Source organism: Stegodyphus dumicola, chromosome 2 (genome assembly GCF_044657685.1).
Source record: "Stegodyphus dumicola isolate Sdum_Otavi_A_Nest chromosome 2, ASM4465768v1".
NCBI lineage: Eukaryota > Metazoa > Arthropoda > Arachnida > Araneae > Eresidae > Stegodyphus > Stegodyphus dumicola.
The window spans coordinates 226,682,444-226,700,589 of NC_140769.1; the positions used below are offsets into that span (position 1 = coordinate 226,682,444).

General features: G+C 30.1%; 1 protein-coding gene across 1 annotated transcript in view; it reads right to left on the minus strand.

Moving 5' to 3' along the window:
- Positions 1 to 648: 648 nt before the first annotated feature.
- Positions 649 to 18,146, minus strand: part of LOC118199563 (calumenin-A-like) — a 41,131-nt gene continuing 23,633 nt past the window's right edge. Inside the window, exons 4-6 of the mRNA XM_035371452.2 lie at positions 17,332 to 17,559; positions 10,788 to 10,990; positions 649 to 3,223 (exon numbers count right to left, since the gene is read on the minus strand). Of these exons, the coding sequence (XP_035227343.1) occupies positions 3,119 to 3,223; positions 10,788 to 10,990; positions 17,332 to 17,559 (536 nt within the window). The 3' untranslated portion in view covers positions 649 to 3,118. The remainder of the gene's footprint in view (positions 3,224 to 10,787; positions 10,991 to 17,331; positions 17,560 to 18,146) is intronic.

The following is an 18,146-nucleotide window of genomic DNA, read 5'->3' on the forward strand; positions in this document are numbered from 1 at the left end:
TTGTGTTTTAATATAATGATAAATACTACAAATGTACACACGGATTACTGCTGTTTTAAAAATAGCTAAAAATGTCTCTTCTCCTTCATGGTGTATTCTGCAATTCACGCATATAAACTGAGTTAACCTTCTGAGCGGCACAGGATTTTAGATCCATCATGAAGACCGGTATTTAAACAACATTTATTAATTGAGTTTGTAAATTACTTATTTTAGTCTGTATTTTCATAAACATACATTCATTAAGATGATATTTACATTATTAAAGAAAGTAAGAAAGCAAAATATCTTATACATGCTAATATATGCCAAGCAGCAAAACTTCTGATGACCAGATAAAGCCGGTTATAACGCTCCGAGGGTTAAGTAGAAACTTGCATTCACTCATTTATATTCACTAATAATAAATGAAATTCATATAGGTTCTCTTACCAGGAAAGGGAAATTAATACATTCGTGACTGCATTTTTACTTTTGTTATTTTCATTGATGATTATTACTAATACTAGTAAAAATTCAAGAAAACTTAGATTCTTTTCTTTTTCCCTCAGAAAAATCACCTTCATATTTATTCAGATTATTTGAAAGAATATCTGTCTATAACTCATTTTGTATAATCTTCAATAAAAAATTTTACTAACATTTACATATTGTTTAAAGAAACAAAATTTATTTTCATTTTTATTCGAATTATATCAAAAATAAACTTATATATACTGTCAATAAACCACTAACTAGGTTAAGAAACTGATTTCAACATTACAAATTTCCTTTTAAACTCGACATATAAAATGTGGATACATAAACACAGAAGGGAAGAATTATATAACACACAAGCTTAATACTTTTACTCAGCTGTATAGTAAGCTGTCAAATTTCTGTAATTTTATAACTTTGGCATACATAATTTGACCAGGAGAAAGCTGCAGTATGAATGTACACACATATGTAAAATAGTATAAAACTCTTAAAGGACTAATCATAATAGTCTTAGGCCATAAAAAATACTAGTTATATTCTAGTTAATAAGGTAAGCTTTCTTTGATTACAGATAATATAGTTAGATATTATTTATTTTATTTCTTAATAAAATTTCTATTGCATTTATGAAGAACAGCATGATAAAAATTATTTTATTAAATATGTGCAATTAATTATGTTATATGTGTATAACACTTCGGAATTTTTTTATACAACACTTAAAAACTACATGCCTGCATTGAACTATTTTTTTTATATTAAAGAATTCATACAGGTGATTAATAATTCCTGATTTATGCAACTATAAACAACATACACAAAACAGTGAATGAACATAAATAATATGATGAAGAAAAATTATTAAAATATTCATTTACACAAGGAAAATTTTAAAAAATATTGCACATAAAAATTTTTTTAAGCATCTTCGTTTCCTATAAATGCATGTTGTCTTTGCTTACATTCAAAGCAGATCTTATAACACCAGGAGAATACATTTTATAAATATAATACAGAAAAAGCAACAATGAAAGAAACAGAAACACTCTCGTAAAAAAATTATATTGATTTACAGTAAGAAAGTGGGGAAACAAATCAAATAAAACAAAAAAGTAAAATATCATGAAAATAAGTGAAATATACTTAAACAAATTAATGTATAAAAATAATTTTAAACAAAATACATACTTTTTTGTTTTTAATCTCTAATACTGCTAATTATTAATAATAATATAATAAATGCAATAAATTTATGCTTTATTATTTGTATGAATTTTCTTTATTTTTATGCTCAATGCTTTACACATAATATAAATTAGCAAATGGAACACTTAAGTGATCAATATACAAAAGTAATTTAACACAGTGACTGCCGCGCGCATTAGACGTGGTTTGCCCGTGATGCCAACTTGATATTTTTATTATGCAATGTATATTATGTTGAAATATTATCTACAGAAGATAATGTGAGTTATATAATTGTGCTTAATGCCTTTTTCATGGTGGGGGGTTACCAAGGTGCTGTAGATCATTATTGCGATTTATAATTTAAATTATCACGATTTATTATTTTTCAAAGCACAATTTTACTATTTAAAAATTTATCATTTTATTTAATTTATCGAGATATTTACTCTAATTATGTATTATACTATTGGTCACGTTGGCGGTCATCGGAGGCACCCACGGTGCTGTAGTCGAGTGCCGGTCACCGGTGACACCCACAGCAGTCAACGTATTAATATGCAAAACAAAAAATCTTAAAAAAGTTATTGGCTGCTCAATTTTAAATTTCATTTAAATAATAAACTTTGCTTTAAGAAATGTTAATAAAAATATAAATAAATAATAACAATAAAAAAAACTGCCAAAACTTTTCTATGATTTAAAACAGTTTTTAATGTTTTCCATCACTTAAAATAATTCATAATATAAGCTTTCATAATTAATTTAATTTTAAAGATAATATTCCTGCACATGGGAATATTTTAATTGTTATGTGACACAAACTGCTGAAACATGGCAAATTTTCTTACAATATTTAACAAACAAAAATATAATATGCTATAATATTCATAAAGCAGAAGTATAAAATTATGTACAGTATCATTAAGTAGAAAGTTATTACAATTTTGAATTTTCCATTTATATAAATATATTGTAGCACTTATTGTCTTTGTACTGGAAGAGCAATGTGAGTTGTAAACTTAACATTTCATATGTAAATATTTTACAATTTAATCACTGAGTATACTTAGCAGAGTCCATGATAGAACACACAAACCAATTTTTGTGAAATACAATTAAGCATATCAGCAACTGAAAAATCATATTTATCTAACAATCATTGTAACATTAATTTCATATATATTTTATGACAGATAGCAATAAAAACCACAAATGCAACCAAATTGTACATCTCTGTTGTTTTAATTATTTATGAATTGTTTTTAGCAAACTTAAACAAAATGAGCAACAAAACTGACTTAAGTATAACGAAATATATTAAAACTAAACATAAAGCTTTCAAAAATGCGTAAGTTATTAAGAACTTAAGTACAAAGATTTACTGTGCACAAAGCTAAGAGTATGTAAATTGATAAGATTTTTTAATATTGACTGTATTAAGCACAATGAATTAAAATTCATCGTGTCTTACAAGAGCTTCTCCGAAATCAGTGGCTTGGCTTCCAACAAACAGATCGAATTTATTCAGTATTTCTTCTTTACTTAATTGATTATCCTTTAAATAATGATAATGAAGAAATTATATGATATACCAAAGAAAAAGTTCATGCATTTATTAAGACAATAAAATAATTAATAAAATGTTCACTAAATAATTTTCAAATAACAACCACATCTTTTTTGTGGAACTTCTTGTAAGCCAGGAACAAGCTCAAAAGTCACTAAATATGGTTAATTAAATCACCAATTTGATTGAACAAAACTATACAAATAGATTAAATTTAAACATACACAACCTCAGATAAAACAAGATTTAAGAAGTTTAAAAAAGTAAAGAAAATTCTCTTATGTAAAAAATTAACTAAATAATACATAAAATTCATATTTATTAACATATTTTCTAGGAGTAAAATCATATTTAGGAAATATTACATTCTTAATTTCTAAACATCAGAAATTTCTGTTGTGATTTTTTGACTGTGACTGCTTAAAATATATGATTTCCATAAATATCAGTACTTTCTGTATTATTGAAACATATCACAACTGCTATTTTAACTTAGAAGTCAATCCTCCAAATTTTTCAAACAGATTAACAAAGTACACTAACATGTTTTTCATGCTAAAACTTCCAGGAATGGTATAAACAACTTCCTTATTCTAGAAAACACATATTATTAAGAAATGATCAATATTTTAAGAAGTCTTAACTAGCAACACAAAAAGGCATTTAAAATAAAATATTAGTTATTTAAACTACAACAGAATACAGTGATGATTATAAAACTAATAAATTTGATGGAGTTGACAGTTTTGAATGATCAGTCATAACTTGGGTAGTTGGAAAGGAGAAACAACGATCATAATTAGGACTGTAACCATGATTCATAAAAATAAAGCTTATAAAGATCAATAGTGCAATTTCTAAATATTTTAAATTGATATTAATAAGTAATATTGATTTTTCCATTGTTTAATAAATAAATAAATTCAAAACTGCCTATTTATTTATTGGTACTTCCTTTTTATTATGACCTCTAAGTTTTAAACATTTCCATGATTTTAAATAAATTGCCAACATGTATTGCAAACCACTGCCAAACAGCCGACAGTTCTAATCATGGTCATTTATAATCTGTCCATCAGGAAAAAACTCTGAACACACCATATATTATCATCATATTCCGATTTTACTGTGTCTCTTAAAAGAAAGAAAGAAACTGGTTTACTAAGGATGAGGAAGATGCTTAAAAACTCAAGCATTTAATGAGGATTTGAGACACACACACCTGTTGATTTATTAACAATCTTGGTATCATTTAATTAATGTGAGCCATAATAACATGGAAGTATTACTTAATTTACAGTGCATATCCTTTAAAAAAAAATACCAGAAGAGCACATTAAATCTTTCGCCAGAAATTCTAGTTTTGTGTTTACCCAAGGAGAAATGGCAAATGCTGTTGATGACAGCTGAGAAAATAAGTTAACTCCAGTTTCTCACAGTATGGCCATTGAATTTTCTGAAAATATGGATGCACTTACTAAGAGATTCCTAAGCAGGCCTCCATTTCAAAAGCTCATCACTATTTCACTCCCTGAACTTAAGTCCCTAATCAAAGAACTAAATCTTTGTACAGCTTGTGGTTTTCACATTTTGAACAAAGCACTATGGACTTTTCAATGCAAATGCACTGTGTTTTTGTGCAATCTTTCTAATGCATGCCTTAGAGAAGTTTGCTATCCTGATTGCTGGAAAACCACAGTCATCACTATATTCAAGAAACCTGGGAAAGACCTGATCAACTCCATGAGTTACAGAGCCATAAATATGCTTGCTGTGTAAGGTCAGAAATCTGTCCAATATTCTCAAACAAATTAATAGTTTTATAAATGAGCACCAAATCATCAGACCCATTCAATTTGTTTTCCAAACAAATCATTCCACTTTTCATCAAATTTTGTCAGCATCTGAAACAATCTCTGAACGTCTCAACAGTATAAACACTACAGCAATGTGCTTTTTAGATTTCAAGAAGGCCTCCACAATAAGATTTGGCATGCATGTCTTATCTGTAAGCTTATGGCTAGCAACTTTGCAATAATTCACATAATTGCAAAATACCTAAATATAAGGAACTTAACTTTAAAGCTGACTCCCAAATGTATAGGTTTCATATTCGAATTTAATTTTTCTCAAATATGAAACTTACACATTTGGGAGTACCACAGGGATCACTCTTTGGCCTAGTTTTATTTAATGTTTTCAGTAATGACTTAAAACTTTCACACACTGTAAAGCAGCAATTTACGCAAATGATACTATACAAGATAATTCAGTTTTAAGCATCCATTTACACAGATATAAAGCATTATGGAATCAAAGAATGATGCACCAAGTGGAGATTCAAAATCCAGGTAAATGTTACTCGATGTACGTACGTTGTTTGGAAAGTAAGGTCTGACTTGTTATAAAACATAAACCATTATAGATTTTTATCAAAAAATTTTTTTATTTAATACCTTATATGTTTCCCTATTTTTCTACAGTTTCCATATTTTTCTAAACATTTGTCTTAATGTTCTACAAGCTTTTGTATGCCTAAGTCATAGAGATCTGCTGTCTGTGAGGACAACCAGTCTCAAAATGCTTCTTTCACTTCGTCATCTGTGGTGAAGAGCTTGCCGCTGAGGAACTTCTACAAGTGAAAATCACTCGGTGTCAAGTCTGGACTGTACGATGATTGGTTAATCTGCTCCCATCCAAAAGATCTGATCAGATTTTGGGTGTGAATGGCAGAATGGGGTCTGGCATTGTCATGCAGCAACAAAACTCCAGACAGCAGAGGATCATGTCGCTTATTCTGTATCGCACATCTAAGTTTAGTCAGGGTAGCACAGTAAGTGGCTGTATTTATTGTTTTCCCTTGCTGCATAATCTCGGCTAACAAGACACTACATCTATCCCAAAACACATTTGCCATAACTTTTGTGTGTTGAGATTGTCCAGGGTTCATAGCCACATTTTAGTTAAAAAAATAAGCACCTATAAGCACTTTTCAAGCACATTTTAAGAAAAAAAATAAGCACCTGTCTAATTACATCATACACAACTGCATAACCTTAAAAATTAGACTTGTAATTTAAAATATGAGAAATGCAGTATTTATTAAGAGAGAATAAGCATTACCTCAACCATGGAAAATAATTATTATTATTATTATTTTTTTAAATTTTAAATAACAGTTCAATTTACAGAACTAGTTTACAATGAGAGAAAAAAAAAAAACTACTCAGAACTAAACTATATTACAAGATTTAATGATGAAATTTCAGTTCAAAATAGAGAAAATAAATAATAATAAGGCATATTTATTGTATTCGCTTGGAACCTAATAATAAATACAATTTATTTTTCCACTCATATTGATATTTAAATAATTTAAATCTAAATTCTGAACATTTTCTAAATTTTCATTGTATATCAGTTTTCCCTTAACAGATATTGCAAGCAAAGTAATTTAGGTAAAAAAGAGCGAACATTTCTGAAATCAGAAGAGAGAAATTTGCTTCATGCAGTCATCCTTTAACAATAAAAGCTTAACTAACCCACATACTTGGAAATTGGCGAATATTGGACAGCCGAACTTAACTTGAAAAAGAGGAGCGAAGCGGATGGGGGGGGGGGGGTAGATTGTAGCCACTCTTTAGATTTTCCCGCTAAATAAATGCTTTTGACATTTTGATATGTGCATCATATAAAACATATATGTGCATTATATAAACGGAACTAAAAAATATTCTGCGTAGCAAACACAGTAAAACGCTTTTAAGTGTTTATAAAATAAATCTCGGACTGAACATCAAAATTAATTATCTCTGCAAAATATCGCAAACGTTACTGCACAATACGTGAGCCATGAATTATGTGATATTATACAATCGAAATCAACAGCTGCCGGTATTGGGAGAATAAAGAACTAAATAACTGGGGTGTTTTTCATTCTAATTTTCAAAAGACGGCGTTAAATTTCCGGAATAGAATCCTTCTTCGCTTGGGTTGGTAGACCACAGAACTTTTAGTCCTATTCAATCCAGATAGGTAAGTGACAAAAAAAAAAAAAAAAAAAAAAAAAGGTCTGTTGCTTGTTTTGCAGCGAATATTCAAGCTTTTGCGGGGAAAGGGGAGAGCCTCCCAACCTTCGTACTGTATAATGTATTGGCCAAAAAAATGAAAGCCATTCCGAATATTATTCCTTAGAAAGCTAATTTGTGTTAAAACACAATCATTTTTGGAAGTTTACTATACTTCAGCAGTTACTGCAACTATGTTATTATAAACATTCATACATATACTCATAATATAAGCATAACGATCATAATAAACATGAATATGAACTGACCAAGCAGAACGAGAATGCAAATTTTTAAGATCTTGATAGAAATTGAAACGTGTGTAGTATTTGGGTGGGAGGAAAAGAATGCCGAATGTACCAGAATTTTCTACTGCTTTTCCAACTCTTTGACCAATAGAAAGATGGGCACCTGTCTGTACTCTTCATGCACACCAAAGGTTATGCTAATGCAGAGAAAGGGGGAAAAGCTGTTTCTGGGAGTATGATTCACCATCTGACATTCCATATTAGGAAGGAGAGTTGGTTATTTAGTTTCGGCTTTGGTACAGGAAAAAAAAGCGCGTTCATTAAAAAAAAAAAAAAAAAAAGCACTAAAAGCAAAAAATAAGCACTAAAAACAAAAAAATAAGGGCTTTAAAGAAAAAGTAAGCACCTATAAGGGCCTTTATATTTTATTTTCAAATATAAGGACTTATAAGCACTTATAAGCACCGCTACGAACCCTGTTGTCTGTTTGGCCTTGACATTGACTGGCGAAGCCGTGTGATGCCATTCCATTGACTAATGTTTAGATTCTGGGGTCATTTGGTTCCAAAAGACACCTTTTTTAGGGAGCAAACAACAAAGAAAATAGTCATGCTATATAAAAATAATGAGAAATTTTAAGATTAAGAGAAAGCCGGGAGAAACATGTAAATCAGGTTGATGATGGGAGTATGGTCGGAATCAGCAAAGTTGGCAACACTGTGCATTATTAGAAAGAAATTCCATCCTAGCAACAGACTCCAAACTTCTACTGTGTAAAACATTTACAGTCAAAAGTCTTTAATCCAGACTCGTCGGAACTTCGGCGATTCCGGATTATAGATCATCAATTTAAATCTGGTAAGATGGCATGCAGAAATTATAAAATTAAAAGTATGAAACCATAATTTATGAAATGAAGAGCAATTATGATCTAAAGGGTATCAAAATTTAAAAAAAAAAAGCTTTATATTTATTTGTTTACTTTATTAAACATTTCTTTCAACGCACGCATGCGTAAAGCATACATTACGCATATTCGAAATTAGAAAATTTCAATAATTAAAACTATTGGATTCTATTATTATTATTGGAAAAGTATTGGAACTATTGGATGTGTATTCATGATATTTATAATGACGATGAATTTGATTTAAATCATATCAAAGACGGAGTAAATCGAGATGAAATACTACATTTAGTAAGGAATTACAAGCCAAATAAAAAGATAAGGATAGTGACAAATCAACTTCCAGTTCATTGCGCACCACTTTGGTAGCTCCAGAATCATAATTTTTTTTTTGACATAATGGAAAGTTCAAGCTTACTTTTATAAAATTGCTCTAACAGTCTGCAAAAAATAATAAGCCAGATCCAATTCAAAGATTAAGGAACAATGCAATGTGCAACATTAACTGAAATATATAATTAGATAATTTTAGCTTAGCTCATACCGTCCGTTATACATTAAACGTGCATGGGTAAACGTATTATGCGCATGTGTAAAGGTATTATGTGCATGCGTTGACGCATGCGCAGAAAGTTTGTAGCTTTGAGATCTGGATTATAGATCATTTCGGATTAAAGACTTTTGACTGTGTAAGGTCTATCTTCAACAGCATGGACTATAACTATGGCAAATGTGTTTTGGGATAGACGTGGTGTCTTGTTAGTTGAGTTTATGCAGCAAGGGACAACAATAAATATGCAACAACAGCTTGGATTATAGCTTATGAAATTCTCCATAAATGTTTCAGAATAAATGCTTATGTATAACCACCAGTGCACTTGGTTTGTGAAAAATTATACTATACACAAGGACTTAAAAGTTAAATCTGTTCATTCATATATCCTGACTACCTCTCACAATACATTTCTCAAGATGAAGTGCCCTAAAATTCGTTCAAAGAAATTCGTGGCATTCTTAATTATGGTGTATCAGCTTATTAAAAGGCCCAAAACCATCTATCACAATTCTCTTCTTTTTGACCTTAGTGCCTGATAATCAATGTGTAATTTTTTGTTACCAGCAATGCACACTTACTTACCTGCCCATTGGGCTTTACCTCTGAATTAATATTACCAGCTTAGGGCAAATATTAATACCATGAAAAAAGATAACCATGTTATTGAATCTTTTGTTACATTTTAATCTTTGATCTCTAAAGGCATATCTAATGTACTTTTGCTATAGTTTTCTTACCAAAAGGAATTCTTTTTCAGACTATAAACTGATAGTAAAACTGAATGCTAATTCTTAAATTTACACTACAGCTTTCTCAACTTATTCTTTTCAACTGGTTTAACCCTTATAAATGCATGAAATTGCCATATGAGTATGTTGCCATAAACAGTATATATCTAATTGGTTACACTATGCAGTACGCTAAAATTTGTGTTTTGATTTGACTTGCATGACTAAATATGAATATGTTGCATAGTGCAGCCAACTGGATACATACTGTTTACATAGATAGTTTTGAAAGTTTCAGTGTAACACTAATGGTGTAACTGTTATTATTGTTAGTTGATGTGTAGGATGTGGACATTATTATGTTTATGAATTTTTGATTTTGTGTTTGCTGTTATTTTGATGTATTCAAAGTTTTAAAAATGTTTGAACAAGTTTATAAGGTATGTATTATTACATAAAATTGTTATTACACATTTTCCTATCCCCCTTTTTTTGCATAATGTACGCATTTGGCAACAATAATATTTTTTCAAAAATTGGAATAAAAACTTAGTTTAGTTTTTTTAGTATTTTCCCTATTTTATTTGATATCAATTCTAATGCATTTTTGACTTGAATTAGAAAAATAAAATAAAAATTCATGCATTTAAGGATTAATGGAAGAAATGAGTTTAGGCCTTTAGTTAAGACACTTTTCAACTGCATACAAATCCAATCACAGTTAAATAATCAGCAATCAGTATTCATAATCAGAAATTAATTAATAACAGCTGAACTACATTTTAACCTCTAAAAGATTTTCAGATAATGTATATTAGCATACAGTATCATTTCAGTGAAAAATTAAATTTTAGTTTAAACAAAATACTTAATGTAAATTAAATTTTTATTTCCTTCTTATGTAACTTAAATTTAATTATACACAAGTCAAATGATTAAAAAATTTTGAGCTCGCATTCCCCCCCCCCTTAAATTTTAATTTCATTTTCAAAATTAAATTGAAGAAAGAAGTATGTACAGAAAATAAAAAGATTTAGTTTGCTTACTCTGTTTATATCTGATTCATACACCAAGTGTTTTGCCTCTGCGTCACTGTTATCATAATCATCTGGGAGAATCCACTGTTTGACTTCTTCAAATTCCATGAATCCACTCTTATCCTTGTCGCGAAAGAGTTTGAATTGATCTCGCTCGGACTGCACCCAACTTGGTTCATCCTCCAGATCATCATCATCATTATACATATCACCTAACCATAATTTTAATCAATTTTGTAATGATTAATAATTTAATAATGGTAACTTTAAATTATTTAAATAAACTAATACAATATATAACCTCCCCCCAAAAAGATGAATATTATCCATGAAATGAAAATTAATTTCTGTATTTATGAAATTGTATATTACATACAAATTATTCAATAACTGGACATTTTAGAACTTGCTCATGAATTAATAGTTGTAATGTCAGAAAACATAAAACATTACCTTTTTTTATTCAAAATTTAAAACTCGCATGCAAGATATTAACTGAAAAGTACTTCGTCAAAAAAGAAAAAGGTCATCAAACTGTCTTTCAAAATGGCATGCATTTTTTTGGTGGCACTAATGATACCAAATGACACCAGGACAAATTTTCTAACTTCTGATCAAGTTGATATGCATCATCTGCATCTACATATAGCTGTTCATGTAAGAAACAACAAAAGACTACTATCAATGAATCCTATATTCTGTTAGCATGAAGAAGTTACTTAACTTGTTCAGGACCATCAAAAAGAGAAAGAAGCACCCCAAAAGTATATCTAAGCATGGGATTGGCAATTTTCCCCATTAAGCCTAATTTCATTTAAAATCATATATACAATAAACATGCTAAAATTTACAGTTTAATATCATTGATAATAAATATCTAAATATACTGTAATAAAATTTTCATGATATTAAAGAAAAATGTGATTTTTAAAGAAAACGATTTCAGTTTAATAAAAAAATCTGATGTGTACACCACATGACTTCCTTGTACGGAATACTAAACTATACACATTGTTCCTTGCTTGTTCGTTTAAACTTATTGGATTGAATTAAATCTACTTCGCCGACAGCGCATAAACCACAATAGAATAAATGCATTCTTTAAAATTCACTGTATTTGTTTACCATAGCGACACTCTGGCGCTAGGTTCACTTAACAGTATTATATTTCGTTCATATTATAACTCAGAATGCACAAAATTTATATCATTTAAAGAATTATCTAATCGTTGCCACATGTCCTATTCAAATACTATAATAAAGCTAGAATGATGTATAAAAGAAATTAAGCAAACAAAACAAAAAAGAAACAGTTTCTCACAGACGAATGAGTATTTCTCATTTAATTAATTCAGTTCTCACTTCGCGACAAGGCAAAAATACATAAAAACTCAAAATATCTGTATTAAAAATTACGAAGTAAATCTTAAACACTTATTTCCTCAAAAAAATTCCAGAAAGGATTAAACATGATTTAATTTGCAATAATAAAGCAACAAATCCATTATTTTGCTGTTTCAAATGTAAAAAAGCAATGGCCGCCATCAAAAAAATTATTAGGCTTAGCAGCACTTAAACAACTTTAAAATTGTTGATAATTCTAAAAATATTGCATACAGATTTACGAAAGGCATAAAAACCTTAACCAGAAGATAAGAACAACATAATTAAATCATTTTTAAAGCAAAAAATGTACAATTTACAAACATACAAGAGTAAAGAAACTGAGATCACTGAGCCGGGTAACAGACTGTATATATATACAAATATATTTACATAGGTTTGGTGCAGCCGATTGCAACCAAAATACGAGGTGCACATCTGCATGTTATAGCAGTCCCATATACAAAATTTCAACGATCTGAGGCTACTCGGTTTTGAGTTATGCGAGATACGTACGTACATACGTTCGTACAGACGCCACGAAAAATTCTCTTCAGAATTAATTTTAAAGCAGTTTTATAATTTTTTTGAAGGAAAAGAGTCTTTTATTCTGTCCTTACGTACAGATATCACACAAAAACATCGTTAAATTGCATTCGATAGCAGTCAAAATGGATATTTTCGTTGAAATATGCTGCCTAAAACTTTTCACGATTACAATACTTCCTTTTTACTTCGTACAAGGAAGTAAAAAAGTTTTGTACATACACACTGACGAGACAAAACATTATGACCATCCACAAATTTTTCAATGAACTCATTTAGATGATGTAGCGGGCATATCATTAAGTTGGAATGGTATTTAACTGCTGTCGCAGAAGGTAAGGAATCTTTTTTGCACTTATTTTTGCGAATAATGGGAAAGGCCTCCGATCTAAACGACTTTGATAAGGGGCAAATTGTAATGGCCCAAACACTCGGAACTAGCATCTCCAAAACTGCACGACACCATCTGCCATTATTCATTTTTTTGCGGAGTGGTCAAATGACAGTAAAAACAGCAGAAGGTGCCAAAGTGTTAAATTTTCAATGTCTCATGAAAGAAAAATAAAATTGGAGACTGTCACTTGATCGCCAGATAGTGGCTTATCTGACAGCCCAATACAAATGTAGGTCAAAGTGCAAGTCTTTCGGAACAAACAGTTCAGTGGACACTGCTGGACATGGGACTGTGCTGCAGATGTCCCACTCGCGTGCCTCTTTTGATCAAGTATCTTTGCTAACTGTGTCTACAGTGCCCATGGAAACATCAAGAATGGCCATGAATAAGTGGTAGATAGTTGCCTGGTCAGATGAATCATGATTTATCATCCATCACGTTGATGATTGCATCAGGGTATGCTGTCTTCCAGGTGAACAGTTGCTCTGCCCCTGTAGAGCAGATCATACACAGGCTAATGGTGATGGTATTATGGTTTGGGGAACGTTTTCATGGGGCCCTTAGTTGCTGCTGAACAGAACATTTGAACATAACTATGGAAAAGTTGCAACTTTACATGGAGTCTGGCTTCCCAACTGGAAATGGAATCTTCCAACAGGAGAACACCTCATGTCACTAGGCTCGAATTGTGTTGGAATGGTTTGAGGAGCATAAAAATGAATTCCAATTAATGACCTGGCCACCTAACTCGCCAGATCTTAACCCAATAGAGCACATTTGGGATGTTATGGAGTGGCAGGTTATAGCTTAAACACCACCATGCCAGAATATCTTGACCTTGCGTGACTGCTGCTTAGACGTTTGGTACAACCTGTCTCCAGTCATCTACCAAGAACTTGTGACGTTCATGATGCTAAGGCAAGCTGCAGCTGTTTTGAAGGCCAAAGGTCGCACAACATGATATTGAGTAGGTGCTCATAATGTTTTGGCTCTTCACAGTGTATGTATTGTGTGTGTAAATATATATATATATGTGTATCTGTGTGTGAAATCATTTTATTTAAATATATAAATATATGTATAAAGAAGATGATTTTATTTTAGTAAAAAAAGTTATATATATGTAAGAAAAATAAAGAATATGTAGTAAAAGATTAAATTAGCAGTTTAAATTCCCTTCTGTATTCTAAAAATAGTAACCTCTATTTGCACTGCATCATTTCGAGATTAACGTCATATGACTCTTACATAATTCTTATGACGCATATGGAAATAAAACTCAATGCAGCCAATAATAATTTTACAGAAGTATTAACTAACCAATCAAAATGCATTCAGAAACAGAACTAAGTCTGAATTAAGATTTCACCCAGAACATAATGCACTTGATTCTACTCTTTGACTTAGCTGGGCTGCTATCTGTCAGCTCCTTCTTTATTACTGCAAATTTATCTAAAATGTAAAACTTTATGGTATACACACAACTAATGCGCCAACTTGTTTGTGGCCCCAACATGTTTGCTGAAATAAAAAATGAAGATTTAATCTACCCCCGCTTCCAATTTTCTATTCATTATGGATCAACACTTCTACACCATCAAAATTCCTGCTGGTCATTACTTCTCAATTCGATTTTATCACAATTGAGTCAAGTAGGATGTGTACCTGTGCTTCACCGAAGTACTATCACCGAAATTGTGAAAGAAATTAGTTAATTAATGCCTTCACGTGCTAATCTTCAAGATAGCTACAGCTCCGTCACTATATGCACAACAAGAAATCAGCAAGTCATCTACACTGAATCATTCCAAAACAAGTGTGTTACAAGTTTTAAACGTTTCAATTCAAAATAAATATGAATGCAATATGAAAATGTGAAAAAAAAATATCAAACAATAGATTTGCTGCAAGTGATTAAAAATGCAATTTAGTGCCAGTCGTTCAAAATTAATCCACGGTTTGTTTTATAGTAAAATGATGCAGTGCAAATAGAGGTTACTATTTGTAGAATACAGAAGGAAATTTCAGCTGCTAATTTAATCTTTTACTACATATTCTTAATTTTCCTGACATATTCATAGAAGGAGCAGACAAACGGCAGTCAAGCTAGGCGGAAGAGTAGAAAGCAAGTGCATTATGTTCAGAGTGAAATCTTAATTCAGACGGAGTTAGCTTTGCTTCTCAATGCATTTTGATTGGATAGTTAATACTTCTGTAAAATTATTATTGGCTGCTCGAGTTTTAGTTCCATTTACATCATCAGAATTATGCAAGAGTCATATGACATGGATTAACCTTTTAACTGAGCCTGAGATTATCTCGGGCACAGCACTGGTGTTCGAAAATGTCACGCCCGAGTATTTCTCGGGGTAATTTTTTTTTTGAGTGCATCGTATTGTCATACCCGAATATATATCGGGAGATGTTTATTTCGGCTACATTTGGTTTTTCCAATAAAAAAATTTGACAATTTGTGTACCCAAATCATCAAAATAACTTGACAGTTAAAGGGTTAATCTTGAAATGCAGTGCAAATAGAGGTTACTATTCTTAGAATACAGAAAGGAATTTAAGCTGCTAATTTAATCTTTTACTACATATTCTTAATTTTTCTTACATATTTATGTGTGTAATAAACACTGGTACTCTTCTCCTATCGAAACGGATTTAAAAATGTATGTACGCAAGCATGTATGTATGGATAAATGGATGTGTTCATGAATGAATGCATGTGTGCACATATGTATGCACGTGTGTATGTATGTATGTATATGCATATATCTGGCTCTTTTGTAATATTTGTACTTTTGGTGAAAGATGAAAACAATTCACATTTAGTCATGGTCGAAAAAACTGCTGCGTAGATGGCTGGACATTATAGCATAATGGATGATCGGATGGAATTTTAGAAGCACAAGCAGCTTGAAAGTTAAACATCACTTATTCTTGAATGACGAAATTCTTAATACATAACTGTAGAAGACTAGGGATGCTAAATGCGCCCCATAATTTTAAATATGCAGTTATATTTTAATTAATGGCTAATAGCTAGCAGAGGCTGAGCGACAAGCTCTCAGGATGCAGGCAAAGAGGCAAAAGAGTAGAAAGCAAGTGCATTTGTTCAGAGTGAAATCTTAATTCAGACTGAGTTAGTTTTGGTTCTCAATGCATTTTAATTGGATAGTTAATACTTTTGTAAAATTATTATTGGCTGCTTTAGTTCTATTTACATCATCAGAATTATGTAAGAGTCATATGACATGGTTTAATCTTGAAATGATGCAGTGCAAATAGAAGTTACTATTTTTAGAATACAGAAGAGAATTTGAGCTGCTAATTTAAGGTCACATATATGATACTGTGGGCCACGAAGACAGAATCGCGTGATCACATATGTATGATCACAGTTATGAACAATATTGGTGGTAGTAGAGAGTTGTTGCATACCTGAGATGATATTTTAAATTTAAACACACATAATATCTACTATTGCCAAATGATAAAGCCAAATCATTACTATAATAAAATTAAAACTGAACATATACAGATATACACCACAAAAAAGATTTCAATTCTAAATAACCCAATATTTGTTTCTACAATTTTTTAAGTGCTATAAATATAAAACTATCAAAATATTAAAATGAAAATTACTATTTCCAAAATATCATTTGAGAAAGATGAGGAGAAAGAAGAAAATAAATAGACCATATTATGAAATAACAAAAATATTACTGCAGAGTTTCACCATAACAATTAGATGTCATTTTTGGTGCAAAATGATAATGTACAGAAGTAGATTAATACATTTACTTTGCAATCAATACATATGTGATGTTAGAAGCCTATTTTATTTATTACACAAATGATGTAAAAACATTTGCATAATATTATTAAGAAGTATAAATAAAATGACTTTTCAAAGGATTCACTTTACTACACTGACGGATAACAATTTTCCTATTATGGAAGCTAAACAAAAGATCTTACAGTTCATCAACTGGCAACAATTTTTGATTTTCATCTATGCTGGTAAAACTAACTACTATATGAAAAAACATTTACTACCCAAAATGTTAAAAACTATAAAAATAATACTAACATTTTCTTTTCTGTTAAATATTTAATATTAGTCTAAAAATCTTGGTGTTATCAAGCTTTAAAACCAAGCAACATGAAAATTTAATTTTGGATTAAATATTATAAGAATGCAAATAAAGAAATACAAACCTATATACTCTTCCAAAGAAATTTTTCCATCATTATTTTTATCAATATCTTCCATTGTTTCTATCACAACAATATCTTTCATGTGGTTACTATCTTCTGGATGTACAAAATCTATAAATTCCTTTTTATTGAGAGAATCATTGCCATCTTGATCAGCTCTCTTCCAACGTCGTAAATCCCGCTCCATCATCTCTTTGTAATGAGCTTTTTCATTATCATCGATAGCATCTAAAATAATAATAAATACTGTAAATACAAATTTTGGGGGAAAATCATAAATGACAATTCTCTTCAAATACAAATAATTTAATGATATTGAATATGTCACAGTTTCTATCACCTTAATTTTTTCAACTTAATTTAAAAAACAAATCTTAAATTCTCTTATATATTTTACTAAAACAAAACAATTTTAATATGAACCTGAGTTTAGAATTCTAAATTTAAAATACCATACTCTAATAATGAATTACAACAAAATATTCTGAATATTTAAAAACTACGAATAGTTTTATAACTACAGTTCCTCTAAAAACAGATACTTAGAATTACATAATACTTTGAAGGATTAGAGTTAAAAAAACATGTTAACATAATTTTAACATATTCTTCATTTTCTGATTTTAAATTATGGATGGCTTTATGCAATTTTAAATAATACATAATACTTTTATTATTATCATTTCTTTCAGTAAAGAAGTTTCTTTTATGTAATGTACTATTTGTTTTGTAATTATATGTGTTTTTTTTTTTTTCCTTATCACTCTCATTTTGAACAGTAATAAATTTTAAAAAAATTATTTGGAATAAAATTT